Genomic DNA, 15,248 nt, shown 5'->3' with positions numbered 1-15,248 from the left:
CACACACACACACACACACACACACACACACACACACACACACACATATATATATATATAGTTATCGTGCATTAAGTATGGATTATCCGCTTGCTAGTTGCTAAAAATTGACAGTTCGCACAAGAACTCAGTACTGACCTTGGCGACAAGTTGCTGATCGCTCTGCACGTCCAGGCAACGATAAAGCGCGCTACCCTCAGCCGGACCAAGAAGCAGGAATCGATCTCCTAGCACAGTCGGTCCACCGTGAAGGTCGTGGGGCACTGGTTCGCAACTCGGAAAGACCACCGTCGACACCGCGCTGGCCTCATCGCTGGCCGGCTGTTGCGACTGCTGCTGTTGCTGATGAACGTCCTGACTGTTGCTGTTAGGGCTGACCAAAAATTTGCCATTGTTGGCGCGCGGAACTTGCAGATGCAATGGATGCTGCCTGGCCACTCTCATGTTGCGCCGTCGTGTCTCCGCACACCGAAGTGTTACACGAGTATCGCGTGCGCACACGGTACACCCGGTATATATATATATATGTGTGTGTGTATATATATATATATATATACTCGCACAGCCTCGCTACCGACGGTCCCCCTTTGGTGTCCCTTTGTGCTTCGCGTGGATTCGCAGTATGATTTCACGTTGAACACACTTTGCGTCACTTGTACTTAGCACTGGATATCAGATTGAGTACCGACATCGGATGGTATATGTGTGTTTGTGTATATACGTATATACATAAGGTACGAGACGGTTTCACACGACGGTTTGGCTCCTCTAAGCTCTACGTGTTAACTATAGTTAGAAATATCACTTGTGCTTTCGGGCCCGCGCAGTGTCGTTTCTTCGCAGTGTCGGCTGCGACGGGTCCTTGGACGGAGAGAGATCTTCGTGGGTAACCAATCAGTCAGTCGTTCTCGAGAGCTAATCCTGTAACACGAACGAATGGAACAGGTGATATTTCGCGGCCACATTTCGAAGTTGTGAAGCAACGCCCCTAATCATGCGGCCGTACTCGATAATTTCGGTAACGTCACGGACGGAAATACGGTAAGGCGCGCGTGTTATCGTGTCTCGTCTCAGAAGAAAAATACCTTACGCATATATAAACTGTAGAAAATTATTTCGCTACAGACTGAGAGGAAAAAATGATTAATCTCGATAAAATTGATAATAAAGGAAAAACATGTAAAGAAGTCAAGCAAGTGTCAAGCGCTGACGTTAAAGCGAGTTTAAACAAATTTATCTTCTGATTCCTTGTACAAATATATGACAAACAGATATAGAATTAGATGTTTCAGACTCTATTTTAGGTCATCTTTTCAGTAATAGTTAAATAACTGAAGTAAGTAAACACAAGCAATTAAAAACCCGTAAATGAGCGCAAAAACATGTCCATCAGAATAATCCAGCCGAGATATCAAAAGAAAATACAAAACCCGTTCAGTCAATGTGTCAATCACCTCATTAAATACAATTCAAGTTCATAAAGTTTCTGTTTCTTATTATGCTTATATAAGGAAGATAATTTGGTTTAAACTCGCTCTAACATTAGTATTCGATTCTTACTGGCCTTGTTTAAATATTCATTTTCCTTTATTATTAATTGTACATCATTAGAGTCTTGTTAAATTCGTCCCGTTAAAATTTTGGCGCTATTTATATTCTCTTGTTATTCTAGCAAAGAAAAGTAGCATCAGCAGTATGCATATAAGAAATTATTATCCTTAACACTTATTACAAAATTGGTTTTCACTATAATTTCTTTATGATTCTTATTCTCAACTTTCTTTCATCGATAAAAGAGTTTCTAAATGTGCTTATAAACCAATCGGATACCTTATAAGTCACATTTAGTGGCGCTTTTATCGATAAAAGAAAGTTTATATCAATAACCTTAATCTAAACTCTCTTTTATCGATATATCATTGAACCTTGTATGATTACAATAACATACTTCTCCTTCACAGTGTACTGAAGATTATAATTTCCCTCTATCTTAATTGTAGTTGCAAGTTTTCTAGAATGTTCAGCCTAATCGCGTGAAAACGTCGCAACCTGTGTCGCCACGGGATAAGGAGAAGAAATATTTGATATTCCTTCGTGGTAATCCGCGCAGGTGGCCCTGGCCAAAATAACAGAAGAGGCATGGCGCACTCTTACACCACAATTACGCCCACGTGTTACATACACGCCCGAGCGCGACCCGGCGACGATAGTTCCGTTCGCAAAGTCCATAATATGATTCACGGACAATTTCAAAAGACGGCGTTTCGACACTCCCGCCTCGTGCGCAATTTCAACAGACGAGAAGGGGACATCGTAAGGTCAGGGATATCGCTTGGGGACAGTGACGATGGCAGGTTTCAAGCCGCCCTGAGTCAATTTCCGGTCGTTTGCGTTGCGTTAATTAGCAATCGTCTGTTTATCGTAATTTATTCTACCGGCGATCTTATGTATACGTCCATGTCTTTTTTTCCTTTTCTCTTTCTCCCTCTTGCATACTTAGATTCCCACTGTTGCACTGTTGCAGAAAACAAGATAAAGGCGTGTCGCATTTGTGCGTCGCGTCGGATATTCTCATAATAAATGTAAAGCGAAGTGATGCAAATTTTGCGGAAATTGCGCAGGAAAACCGGTGGACGTAACGTCGGCTAGAATACGGAGGCACACTCCGTATGACACGAGTAAAAGACTCCGTCGCGCGATCGGACAACTGGAAGAGAAAAATCAGGACCGTCCATGACGAAAGCTCACGACAAATAATCCTAGAACATCCAAGCCGCACACAAAATTTCTTGGGATCTAACTGAGATCTAATCCGACTCCCCTAAATAATTATGAGTCCTAATTAGAAGTATAATAATAATTTTAAACACGCAATTCTCTAACAGGGAAAACAGTTTTCCAAATACGTTCATGATAGTTATTTTATATTGAAATCTCTGATAGAAATATATGATGAAACAATTTACTGTACAATATATAAATTAATCAAAAGGCATAATATCAGTAATATCAATTCAGTTTTATAATGTATTGGTTCGGGCCGCGGCATCGAATTCGACTTGAAGTGAGATTCCCAATTAGTGTTGTGTAGCGGGATAACCAATTTGGGGGCAATTTTGAGCATCCTAATTAGAACCTACGCTGCATTTGGGAAAATCTTGAGAAGTTTGCATGTTGGAAGTTGCAAAGCAACGTGGCGCAAGCATCGATCGCGGTTTGCACGGCTTCGCGCGGATGTCTGAGGAGACGGCACTGACGACCGGAGAAGAAGGTAATCTCATCGACGAAGAAAATTACGTGACGGTTTTATGAATGATCGCGCGCGCGCACGGAGAGAACCTTTGTGCGAGTGACGCGTTAGATGAAATTGTTCGCGAAAGGAAAATATTCACAGCGGCGCCACCACCGCCACAATAATGCGAATAATATTCGAGATCGCCTGAAATAGTAGCAACGTCGGCGATTCGCTCGCGCAATGACTCACGCGTGTAATTTTATCGTAAACGCTCGACTCCCGTCCCCCCAATCACCCCCCTGTCCGTCGCTTTCCTTTCCTTATGCCCCGCCACCCCCGATAAATGTCGATGACATGCCGTTGATCCATACTGTTTACAAAACAGTGCGCACCCTCGACTCATCAACAAAATCCACGGTTGTTGGTACACGGGAAGTGATGGTATGAGCGCACTGACGAGAGAGAGAGAGAGAGAGAGAGAAAGGGGGGAGGGGAGAAAATCGAAATGAACTTATAAATAGAGCTGTGCAAGTGAACAACCTACATACGCATACAGGAGACATACGGGTGCGTTCATTCAACTTTTCAACGTTCACGCTATCAATCGCCTGCGCTCGTGCGCAAAAGTGCCGGCGCTGTGTCGCCGTCTCGCGGTAAAAAAACGCGAACGGTGGGTTTCCTGTGCAGGCAAGCGCGCGAGTGAGATGTTCTTTCCTCGTTCTGCCAGGTGTCGTCGATTTATGCGCTACAAAAGTCAATAAAAATAAACGCGACTCGGGCCTGCGACTTCATGCGAGAGAAACAGCGGGTTCTATTTGGTTTTGTACCGCAGAAATAACAGATGAGAAAAGATAAGAGGAAACAAAATCCTATCGCGAATCGAGCAAAAGTAGTATCCCTAAATGTCAAACACGGCGTTTTCACGGACGCGACGTTGTTGACCCGCGATCGGCGCGCGCGCCATACATTCTCATTCGCATAATCGTTCATTACCGATTCAAGATATGCAAATATCACGTGGTCGTCCTTGAGGAAGCTCCTCGAAGCGTACAACCGGCGTGCGTTCGTTTTCATATGTTTCTTGTGTCGCCGCGGGGAAGCGCGCGCGACGTTTTCCTCCGATTCCGCGACGCACCGAATCCGATCATGCGCCATGATGAATTTACCGTCCCCGATCCCGCCGTAATCGGACGAATTGCGTCAGAAACGAGAAACCTCCGTCTTTGCGATGCGTACCGAGATAAATAATTGTCTTGCATGCCACGATTCAGGTTTGATAAGAAATGTTTGCGAAAGGCGCCACCTCTTTCTCGTCATTCGAAATAATTGCAATCGAGAAATTAAATCGCAATAACAGCATTAAGGATCATTTAAGAGAATAACAGAAAAACTAGATTGGGATAGTTACGATCGTTGTTCTTATTATAGTAGGTAGGAGAGGACACACTTTTTCTCAAAGGGTCGCACATGTCGAAGAACAGAAGGAACGGCGAGCTGGCGATGATAATTAACGCCTCGACGATAGCGAGCGACGAGGTCGAATTCGAAGACAGGCATTTTGCCGATTAAATTGCCGGTGACGAAACACCACGGTCGACCTTGGGCGTGCGCAACGAGGAGTCGATCGATGCTCGCTCGATAAAGTATCAAGAGGCAGGAAGCGTAAATCTACGCGAATATCCAATCTTGTCTTTGCACGAGATTCATAATTTTGTTCGAGACGCGGCTCCACAGCAAGTATCTGTCTCTCTCTCAAATATAATTTATTATAGTTTTCTGAAATGTTAACGTAAATTTCATTTACTTCTTAAAAATAGTTGTAAATGATCCAGAATGTATACCCGCTTCCGTGGACTTTTCTTTGACTTTGTTCTATGTTGACTTAATCTTACTTTAAACTACTTTTATTTATTTCTTTGTTATGGAATAGACGCGACCTTTATCATAGATTTTAAGTATATTATCTATCTTATATCTGCAACGTATTATGAACAATATCAGGATAGTCTCTTGATCTCAAGAATGTATGGCTGATGTGATGCATGTACAGTTGTCTCTGAATTTCTTTCATTAATAAGATTATTGTCTAAAGTGTCCTTTTAAAATTGAGTGATTTTATTTTTTGAGCATGATCCTAAATGTGATCAGAGTAGCTTTGTGTACAATATTTACTCAACAGCTTCCTAAATCTTGTGGATTTAAGGCTCTTCGTTTAATTTCATGCTTGTTACGTATAAATTCAAATTTTCTATTGATCAGTTTTGCAAGGTAAAAAGAGGTTTTGTTTCGAAATAGTACATGAATCTAATTCGGAACGTCTTTAATTTCTCCCATAGCTTCAAAGAAGCTATAATTCAGAATTCAGTTATTCCGAATTCAATGCAGATGAATCTAATTTGGAACAAATTTAGTGCTTGAATACGCAAGAATGCAAGAAGATAATAATAATAAGTTTAAGCAGATGACGTCGAAAATAATTATAATTTTAGTGACATTAGTAATTTTTCTTAGTGTGCACGGTTTTAGCTTTCGCAGCAGTACGGCCGCAACTTCATCAGTCGGGTTGATATCGCGTATAATCTCCCTTCGATAATCGAAGTACCATTCGACTCATCCACAAATTGCTTTCGTATCGCATCGTTCGAGAATCACACGCCATTCGCGCAGCAGATGCCGACCGGTGATACTCGCGGCTCCGTTCGTCATTGCGATATCTACGCACTTGCGCAAAACTCGACAACACCAACGCAACCGTGCCTCGGAGCTCCAAAGATCAGGGCTGTGCAATGCGATCTTTTGCGCCCTCCTCCCTCTCTCCCCGCCTGCTTGTCTCCCTCTTCCTCGCGAGACATAGAGGTCGACTTGCTTCGAAATGATCGAATGGCCACGACTAACCTCTATCACCGCGGAGCTTTCCCAAGGTGGAAAGCGACGGTTCTATCTGCGATCACGCGGATGTCTCGATGCACGAGAGGTCAGCGCCGTATCGGCAGGTGAACAGGCCCGTCGAGGTGTCGATTAAAAGGCGCCTGCCAGATATTTCGTGATAACCCAACGACGACGATATTCCGCAACCGCGACCTGACAACGACGATTTTCGGTTAAATTCGGCTATCGCGGATATTCGGAGGAAAAACGAAACGAAACTGATAATCGCGTGTCCTGCTTGCTGATGTCAGAAAAAAGCAGCAGAGAAATAGGTAAAGGATATTGCAAATTATCATCCGCAACGGCATCTATTACGTACAATTGTTTGCACAAATGTTGCAACACTTTTTCTTATAAGTTTATGAACATGCAAATTTGAGGTTATGTCGTATTTTCAGTGGCGCATCAAGCGGGCCATTCATAAACTCACTATTTGTCAAACAGAATTACATCTCTATACATTTATTTAATTATCTAAGTAATAAGTGTCAATTTAAGACAAAGTTGAGATGGATATACAGGTTGATTCAAAACAATCTTTTGTTCTTAAAATGTCATAATCTTGGAGGAATTCTGAGACGGGTTTTTCTTTTGCAAAATGTTATCCCAAATAGAGTTATAAAAATAAATAATTTGCTCATTACGGATTGAGTATAAAAGGTAGGGGCAAGGGCGACTTATCGTCAGACGCGATTACGTAAGGCAGCTAGTGCGAATTTTTAATACGAGGTGTACGAAAATAATTTACTAATAGAAGTATAAATATCATTGTATTGTATAAACTTGTGGCCAGAAAAAGTGTCGCAATCCTTATGTCAACGACATATTGTACGTAAGTAACACTATTTCATCTTCGTTCTATGACTGAACCAAAGAGCGATCTCTTTATGAGTCTGATGAAATCCATGCTCTCTCGAAATAGTTTAAGTTATTTGCAATTTAATCGATCATCTTTGTTTACACGTGCCTTGTGTGCTTTGAACTTTATGTCGTCTGAGGTAACGCAGTCTTAACGTTCTCGCGCTCACGAAGTGCATACAGAGTGTGGAAAATCACGGATCCTGGTGGCGGCGATACACACGACGGGATGACGTAATTCTCAACGTGCGTTAAAGAACTTTCAAATTCATCGCGTCTAAAAAGGGAAAGAAAAGGAACAAAACCCACGACGAACGTCGACAAACGAGTTTTGCGCATAAAACGGGGCGCAATGCACCCGTTGCTTCTTTCATCACATGAAAATTATACCGTATCAAAATGTTTCCCGGCGCATTTCTTTTCTCACCAAATCGATCGATGCCAGAAGAGACGTTAAACTGCCGCACGTTTCCACGACGAGAAACGAGTTTTTGCCGAACGAATCGTCACGAGAGAACCGGGACTCGTGGAGCGGCGACACGGCAGCAGCAGAGTCAAGTCGGTGGTCGGCAACGTAGCCGGCAGGTGCGCTCGAACCCGGAGCATTGTCGAGGTCTCCTCCCCACCTCGCGTCCCGCGCGTTCCCTCAATGAAACGCGTATCTGACGAAATCGTGAGCTCGGAATTAGTAAAGTGTTGCGTTCGCCGCTGCCGCCGTCGCTGTTACCGTCTGTCCGTCGTCGTCGTCGTCGTCGTCGTCGTCGTCGTCATCGCCGTGTGTGTCGAAACACACACGCGATATACCCCCGGATGCATACACGCGCCGTCGACTGTCGCACAGATACCAGATATCCTTCGGTAAGGTCAAAATGGCGGAGTTCCACCGCGTGGTGTCGCGCGCGCGTGCCGCGATATTGCGGCCGCCCGTTTGCATTAATAGCGCGCAACAAATGTGACGCAAACTCACGAAATAAATTGCCTAATACCGTATTGCTCTTTCTCCCTCCCTCTCATTCGTCCTCCGTTTCTCTCGCACGTGTGCTCTATGCTCCACACTTCTCTCTCTCTCTCTCTCTCTCTCTCTCTCTCTCTCTCTCTCTCTCTCTCTCTCTCTCTGTTAGTCTCTCATATAAAAAATGTCCGTTTCAATTACAAAGCGAAACCAAGCGAAACCGAGAACGCTGCGCGACGAGCAACCCTTATCGTTATGTGGCAGCTTGTGATATCGAGTCACCTTACGAAACCGGACGCAATTTCGACGCGCGAGCTCTATTTCCGGTGCCGAAGAGATAAGGGAGAGTAATTACTCAAAAAATATGTTGCTTATCCAGATAGAATTCTATAAATGTCACAGTTAAAATTCATTGCTGTTTCTTATGTTTCCGCTACAAAATTGTCTGCGTACGTAGAATTTACAGCAGCGACATTCCAGCCATGTTTGCAAGTAAATTTAGATTAGTGTCAGGATTACGCATTCGTTTGTCTCTCGTTGCTAGTATTCTCCGTCATATCACATCGCAATATCAATTTTTATAAGTGTGACTGGCCTTGAACTGGATGGATATGCCATATTGCAGTGTTTAGTCACTTTTATCCCTCTTAGCTAATTTTTCGCATCTAAATAATTTCCGCTATTGATCGAAAGACTATTTCCTTTTTAGTGAAAGCAGATGGCACACAGAGAAACGCAAACAGTAAAACTTAAGCAACAAGGAAATTGTCTAACCCCAATCGATTATTCTTGGATCGTAAGAAGAATCATCAGCCATGATTCGTCAATTTGCTTACCGCTAAAGTCTCACTGCTTACGTTTTTCTACCTGTTCTCAGAGCTTTAACGCTCACGGCAGACCGCATTCCCCATTGTCGAGCACCTACAATAAGATTATTTTGGTGCGCCCGCGGCGTCGGGTGTAAACTCGCGGAGGTCACGCTGCACAGTACAAACCGATACTAATAGGCCGAAAAAGAAAAAAGTAACATTTTCAATTTTTATCAAACATGTGTTCTTCTCGTTTTCTAATAAACGAGTGCACGCGAAAATAAAAGTTTTAACGAAATATGCCATTGTTTGAGAGAAATATTCACAATCAAACTATCACATATCCCTCTTAAGCAACTCGAACAAGTAATCCCAATATACAGTGATTGTTGAAAGTTATAGCTGAAGTGATCAATGAAACATCTTTCCTTACGATTAACCAACTAACGATTCTCCGACTGCTCGTATCATTATTAAATCAATCCAGACTATTACTCCCGACTGCTGCCAGCCGAAAGTTTCACCGATGTTGCATCGGTTGCCTCCTATGTTCTCAGTAACCACAATATCATTCAACGTCAGCTTTTGCATATAAGTTTCTCATGATTTCAGCTAGGTTTTTTCAGTTTTTACTCCCGACTGCTGCCGAAGGTTGGCACTACGGAGAGAATATACGTTTCACCGATGTTGCATCGGTTGTCTTCTATGTTTTCAGTAACCACAATATCATTCAACGTCAGTTTTTGCATATAAGTTTCTTATGATTTTAACTAGGTTTATAGCATACAATCATTATAAATAATGTTGTCCTTAAATTTACTGAATACGCTTTCTTATTGTGTAACATCCTCTTTTACTTGAGAATTCCCTGGGATGTTTTCGAAACATTTTGATAACGCAAAGAGATCCGGAAAAGAATTTCAAGCGACCGTACAACCGGTTGCAAAACGGTTTAGACATCTAGATGAATTCCACCAAACTGCCAAAATTGGTAGTCATTACCGACGGGCTTATGTAGTAATTATATTATTAATTATTATTTATATTATTATTTATATTATTATTTATATATGAGCCTGTTGTACGCGGCAATGGCTCTCAACTTTGGCAGTTTGCTAAGCTCCCAACTTCATTGTATCCAAACTGTTTTGCAACTAAGGCCCTTATTCTGAACTCTCTTTTGTTGAGAAGAGTGCGGCCTATAAACCTTCTGACAGGCTTTTAGTAAATCTTTTAGAGAAATTTATCTGTCAAAGAGAATGCAGAATGAGGTTCTAAGAGTATATCGCTCACCAAGACCGTTGCAACAATCCGCGAGACTCGTGGACGCTTCACCGATGACCTTCGTTACCTCCGACGGGCTTTATCAGGAAAGGATTACGATCCAGATCCGCGGAATCATTACGAAAGAGGCACGAAAGAGGCCATGACGCTGCGCGCTCTCGACATCGTCGTCGGCTCTGTCGCGCTTGACACACGCGTCTATTAACGATCGACATCCCGGAGCTAACTATTCTATAAATCTATTGAATATTGAATATTGTATAGTTTCAATATTTTTTACTTCTATGTTAAATGTCATTTTGAGTTTACAATTTTTTAATTGCTATATTCATATTTACAGTCTCAAAAATGCATATATATATATTTAACTTAGAGTAAATATATTCAATATTGTAGGTAAGATATCACATTCGATATCATTTCAGTACTTTCGACAATCATTTTTTATCTGCCATTTTGAATTCAAACTTTTTTTAAAAAATGTGCAGCTCCACGTTATAGAGGATTTCATTACGAGCAATTAAAAAAAGAAAATTTGAAATCGGTTAAGAATTGCGCTGTCAGTAGATTTTTATCCAAAAAGTGAGCCTTTTTGCCCGCTGTGCAACATGGCGATCAATTCATCACTGGACGCTGCGTGTGCAGATCGGCATTGGGCAACCACACACAATCATTGGCATCCCCCTCAGTCATTGGCACTCTAGAAAAACCGGGTCTTTCGTACAACACTACAAGGTTTCTCGCCCACACTTTGTGGTTGTGCTGCGTTCAGTGAACACAACAGTTGCGCGATCAACCTTCTGGAGGTAGATATGATTAGCAGATCTAAACGTGTACATCAGTCATAAATAATTTTTACTCAACGGTTGTACAACCATCCCTACACGGAGAAGACATTGTAGTTTTTTTCTTCTAAATTCTCGTCAATTTTACTATGTTTTTAATAGTCTTTAGGAACAGATTATCAGTAAAGTCTATCTTGCTATGGAACTTAGTAAATTTTGCTAGAAACATAGCAAATATTTTAATAGCACATTTTAGTTCCTAAAATATAAGTAGCTCATATGAAATGAAAGGATAGTGAAGAAAATGTCATTCCTATTCCTCGGTTACAAAAGTATAATAATTTTTACTGTAAGTTCTCTTGGTGTATGATTCCAGAAGAGATCATCACGGCTAAAACTGCGAACAAACGCTGTTGATCGCGAAAAAGGCAAGTATTTCTAAAGTGCCAATGACGAAGTGGTTGCCAATAATCGTGCAGTTCACCCTAATGAGCCAACTTCGATCGACGATTCCTCGGCCTTCCACTCAGCCTTCTAGCTACGCTAGAATAATGGAGCAGTCTAGTTTCATCATAGTTGACGTCAAGCAGCGTTGACTTGCGATATGAATTTCGTCGAGCATCTCTTCCCGTCCATTTTCTTGCCAACGGTAATGCCGACTCTTTTATCAGGTGACACCGAATCTCTCGTTGTCATGTACACACACAAAAACGATCCACGTTTGACTATGCAATATGCCGACATGTGGCGTAAACTACGCTTATCGACAGGCGACAATCGGGGTGCAGTCGTCGAAATCGCGCGGGCTCTTGTGATCGTCGTCACGAGAGTCCGTGGAATTTAATAATAAACCACGATCAGGCTGTCGCAACCGACTTGGACGTATCGACGCCGCGATAATGATCACTGCACTTTGCACTGAAGTCGCGCAATGTGTACACGGACGAAAACGACGTACACAAGCACTCGGCGAGGCTCCGAAGAGCTGCCGCGCTATCGGCATCGCTTCCGCGCCGGAAACGGTGCTGTCGCGCGGTCGATAACGCGTTTCCTACGAAATTCGGCCATGAATCCGATGGACTTCCCAACTGGCTACGCGGCCCATCCATGCTCTCGGGCGTTTTTCGCGAAACCACGGCGAATCCACCGCGACTCCACGGCGTCGTTGATTAATCCTGACATCATACGGCACGACACGACACGACAAGACACGGCACGTCGACGATGAATTACCTTCATGTTATCCTTCGTCGTTATCGCCGTGCGTTCCTGAATCGGTGGGTAGGTGGTGGACGATTGGACGTCCGCGGGCGGCACCGCGATCGAGGTGGGTCGAGTCGCAGGGCTGCGATCGGGCCTCGGGAGTCTTGCTTCTTCTTCTTCTTCTCAGTTCGCTCGTCACTACTTAGTCACGACGCGACGTGTTGTTGTTGTTGTTGTTACTGTTGCTGCTGCTGCTGCTTCGATTTCGACCGGATGTAACTCGATCGAGAGCTTTGCCTCTTCGGGTAGACGAACCAGAGGAGGACGGCGAAGAGAGAGAGAGAGAGAGAGAGCGCGCGCGCACGCAAGAGGAGACTCGAGGTATCCGCACGACGGACGGTCCAACCTTTGGGCCGGCCCACCGCTCAGTAACCACGGCGGCAGCAGGACAAACGAGTACGAACCAACGGCTCCATTGTGCAGCTGACGACTGCGACAGGCTGAACGATTGAACGTGAACGAGACTTCGGACGCAATACTCGTGTGGCGGCGCCACCGTCGCATCAGCAAGGCGCAGACGTAAACTTTTGACTGATCTCGGTTATCCAGTCACGGCAAGGCGCTTTGGGGAACCCCTTTCTTCGTACCGGTATGATTTAACCTCACTCGATATTGCACTGCAAGTGCTATTGAATGTGCTTTTGAATATATTTACTCTAAGTTAAATATATATATGCGTTTTTTGAGATTCCGTAAATACACAGAGAGAACGATTTGGTTGAATAGTCCAAACGAATTTTTCGATTGATCAGACAAAACTTTGTTTGAAGTAACAAAAATATTTATTTGCAGCTTAGTTCCAAAGAAATATTTTTGTTGTGTCAATCAAATAATTCGTTTGGACTATTCCAAATTTATTTGAGTCAATAAATCGTTCTCTCTGTGTATATGCTTAGATTTTTAGTGCCTTGTGAAAAGATTGACGAAGTTTTAAAGCCAATTGAGATACAGTTGACGCAATAGTGTTAGGGACAGTCGAGTTGATTACGTCAGCTTGAGATGTGTTGAAATAGAAAATTAAAAGTCACTTAGTTTATTTTATATTTTCAATATCTTAATATAGCGTATGTTTGTATTTACGCACACAGAATATATTGAGTAGACAAATTGCACACTTTACATAATGTGTCACATATGTAATACTACCCAGACAGCACAATCTACTAAAAGATGCCTTAGCCCTTGTCCACAACCTTACTTTAAGGTGTAAGCCGTAAGAAATTGACCAACCATGGTCGATTTTTAGAAGAATAATCGATTGTAGTTGATCAATCTCTTACGGCTTACGTCTTAAAGCAAGGTTGTGGACAAGGGCTTAAAGACATCCAAAAGATGCTCTTATTCTTTTTGGATATTTTTTGAGCGTCTTTAAGATATCTTTTAGCAGTTTGTGCTATTTGGGTAGTCTCTGGTGAAAGATAAGTGCGTCACTCTGTGTAACTCTGGTATGTGACTGGTGGCGATTAGGTGTTAACGGTATTTTTCTCGGCATCGCATTGATTTTAAAATTCCTTATAATCGGGCGGATGATATTAAAAAAAAGAACAGCTATCCGGTGCACGTATATCGCTAATGTAAACACGCGCACGATTACAGGCGGTTCGAAGTGGCCCACTAATTTCGAGATAGTTAGAAGACAGGCACTCACGACAACAGAACGATAATTGCGTCAGCATCGAGGTAAGATACCTGCGTCTTTTACTGAAAATGTAACGTGACGAATTGCATAAAAAAGAAAACTTAAGAATAAAAAGTTGGTCAGGGCCATTCAAACACAAAAGACGCTACTGCCGCGTCGATATGTATACGTGGACTGTTCGAACAGCGACACGCGGTCATATATCGTATCAAGCTTATCAAGTGTTATACAGGTCGAAGCGTTTGCACATCGATAGCATGGGAGTGCGATTTTGCTTCCTGAGGTAGACCCGGAAATAATCGTGGCGTTCTCGTATGTATGTGACGATCTCTGCAGCGCTGTTTAACGCTGATGAGTGCATCCGACGGGATCGATTGGATTAAATGTTACTTTATATAGCCGCGACTAAAAAGCGCGAGCAGTCCGGAAATCACGATTGAGAATTTCAAGACTCACGCTTGCGATTGGATTTGCGCCAAGATTTCGTCATGAAGCATTAAACTCTACATTATCTTCATATTCCAGTTTCGATTGTTTACATTCACTTGTGATCATTTGCATAAAACGAGCAAGCTGCGGGACGTCCATGACGCGGTGTTTCACTTTGAATACCTCTCCGGAGACTGACTATTGCACGCGTAAAGTGAAAATCTCGAGAAGTTACGCAGACTCAGCGGCGTTCAGTTGATATCCTTCAAAATTCATGTTTAGCAATGTTCGCTTCTCGACGAGAAGCGAGATCCTCAGAGAGTCTCGACCGACTCGGTGCAACACGCCCTTGACCTACCTTAACGTTCCTCGTCGCGCGCGGGTGGCACGCGCTGAACAATTGCGCGCATAAGGGCATGTAACATCACCCACGTATGACCGTGACGGATCTCCTACCTTCGATTATTCAGTTTTTTCTAACGTGAAGCTGCGAAGAGTTATCAGTATTTTTATATAATGTCGATGCCACCAGTAACTGGCGTAAAATAATATTACTACAGTCGTTGAGGAGTTGCAGGATTCTGATTAAAAGCATTAAAAATTATATAAAATTTGTAGAGTTGTAAAATGTAAATTAATAAGAGTACGAATTTTTGTTATGTCCATTTCAATTCTGTGTTCCGCAAAAAAATTATGCTCCAACGACAACACTATGCTGGCCTCAACAGAAGTAAGATGTCCTCTACAGATGAATCTTGGGGTCATTTAAAGTATGACTTCTTTAAGACTTAATTCTGAATTATTTATATTTTTATTTATCTTTAGAATTCTGATGTGTAAATACATTATACCTGTTAGATGTGTAAATATTAGGACCTTAACTTAGTTTCCGCCCAAAAAATACTGAGAAAAAGCATTTATTGTAAAAAATTTATTTAAATTATTTCAATGAAAGTATTTTCCATCACTTTCTACAACTTTTTGCCATCTTTCTGGCAACTGGGCGATACCATCTCGATAAAACGATGTTTGTTTCGAAGCAATCCATTCGTCCACCCATTCTCGC

At 42.6% G+C, this 15,248-nt stretch overlaps 2 protein-coding genes across 6 annotated transcripts in view; one reads left to right on the top strand and one right to left on the bottom strand.

Annotated features, from left to right (window-relative positions):
* Positions 1-15,248, bottom strand: part of LOC116841927 (tribbles homolog 2) — a 40,981-nt gene that overhangs the window by 20,285 nt on the left and 5,448 nt on the right. The window contains exons 1-2 of one of the 3 annotated variants that reach the window (XM_032810420.1): positions 12,085-12,232; positions 139-921 (exon numbers count right to left, since the gene is read on the bottom strand). In XM_032810420.1, coding sequence (XP_032666311.1) covers positions 139-444 — 306 coding nt within the window. In that variant the 5' untranslated portion in view covers positions 445-921; positions 12,085-12,232. Of the gene's footprint in view, positions 1-138; positions 922-10,075; positions 11,101-12,084; positions 12,233-15,248 lie in introns of those variants that run through there. The other 2 variants (XM_032810421.1, XM_032810422.1) reach the window with 2 other exon arrangements.
* The window catches only part of LOC116841929 (probable RNA methyltransferase CG11342), a 34,905-nt gene continuing 32,213 nt past the window's right edge, over positions 12,557-15,248 (top strand). For all 3 annotated transcript variants that reach the window (XM_032810430.1, XM_032810429.1, XM_032810425.1), the window contains exons 1-2: positions 12,557-12,703; positions 13,711-13,794. The gene's annotated coding sequence lies outside the window, so the exon portion shown is untranslated. The remainder of the gene's footprint in view (positions 12,704-13,710; positions 13,795-15,248) is intronic.

Source organism: Odontomachus brunneus, unplaced genomic scaffold, assembly GCF_010583005.1.
Source record: "Odontomachus brunneus isolate Ranch 3 - 2012 unplaced genomic scaffold, Obru_v1 Obru_scaffold_019, whole genome shotgun sequence".
Lineage (NCBI taxonomy): Eukaryota > Metazoa > Arthropoda > Insecta > Hymenoptera > Formicidae > Odontomachus > Odontomachus brunneus.
Note: the sequence above shows the minus strand (reverse complement) of the source record. Positions and strands in the feature narration are given on the sequence as shown.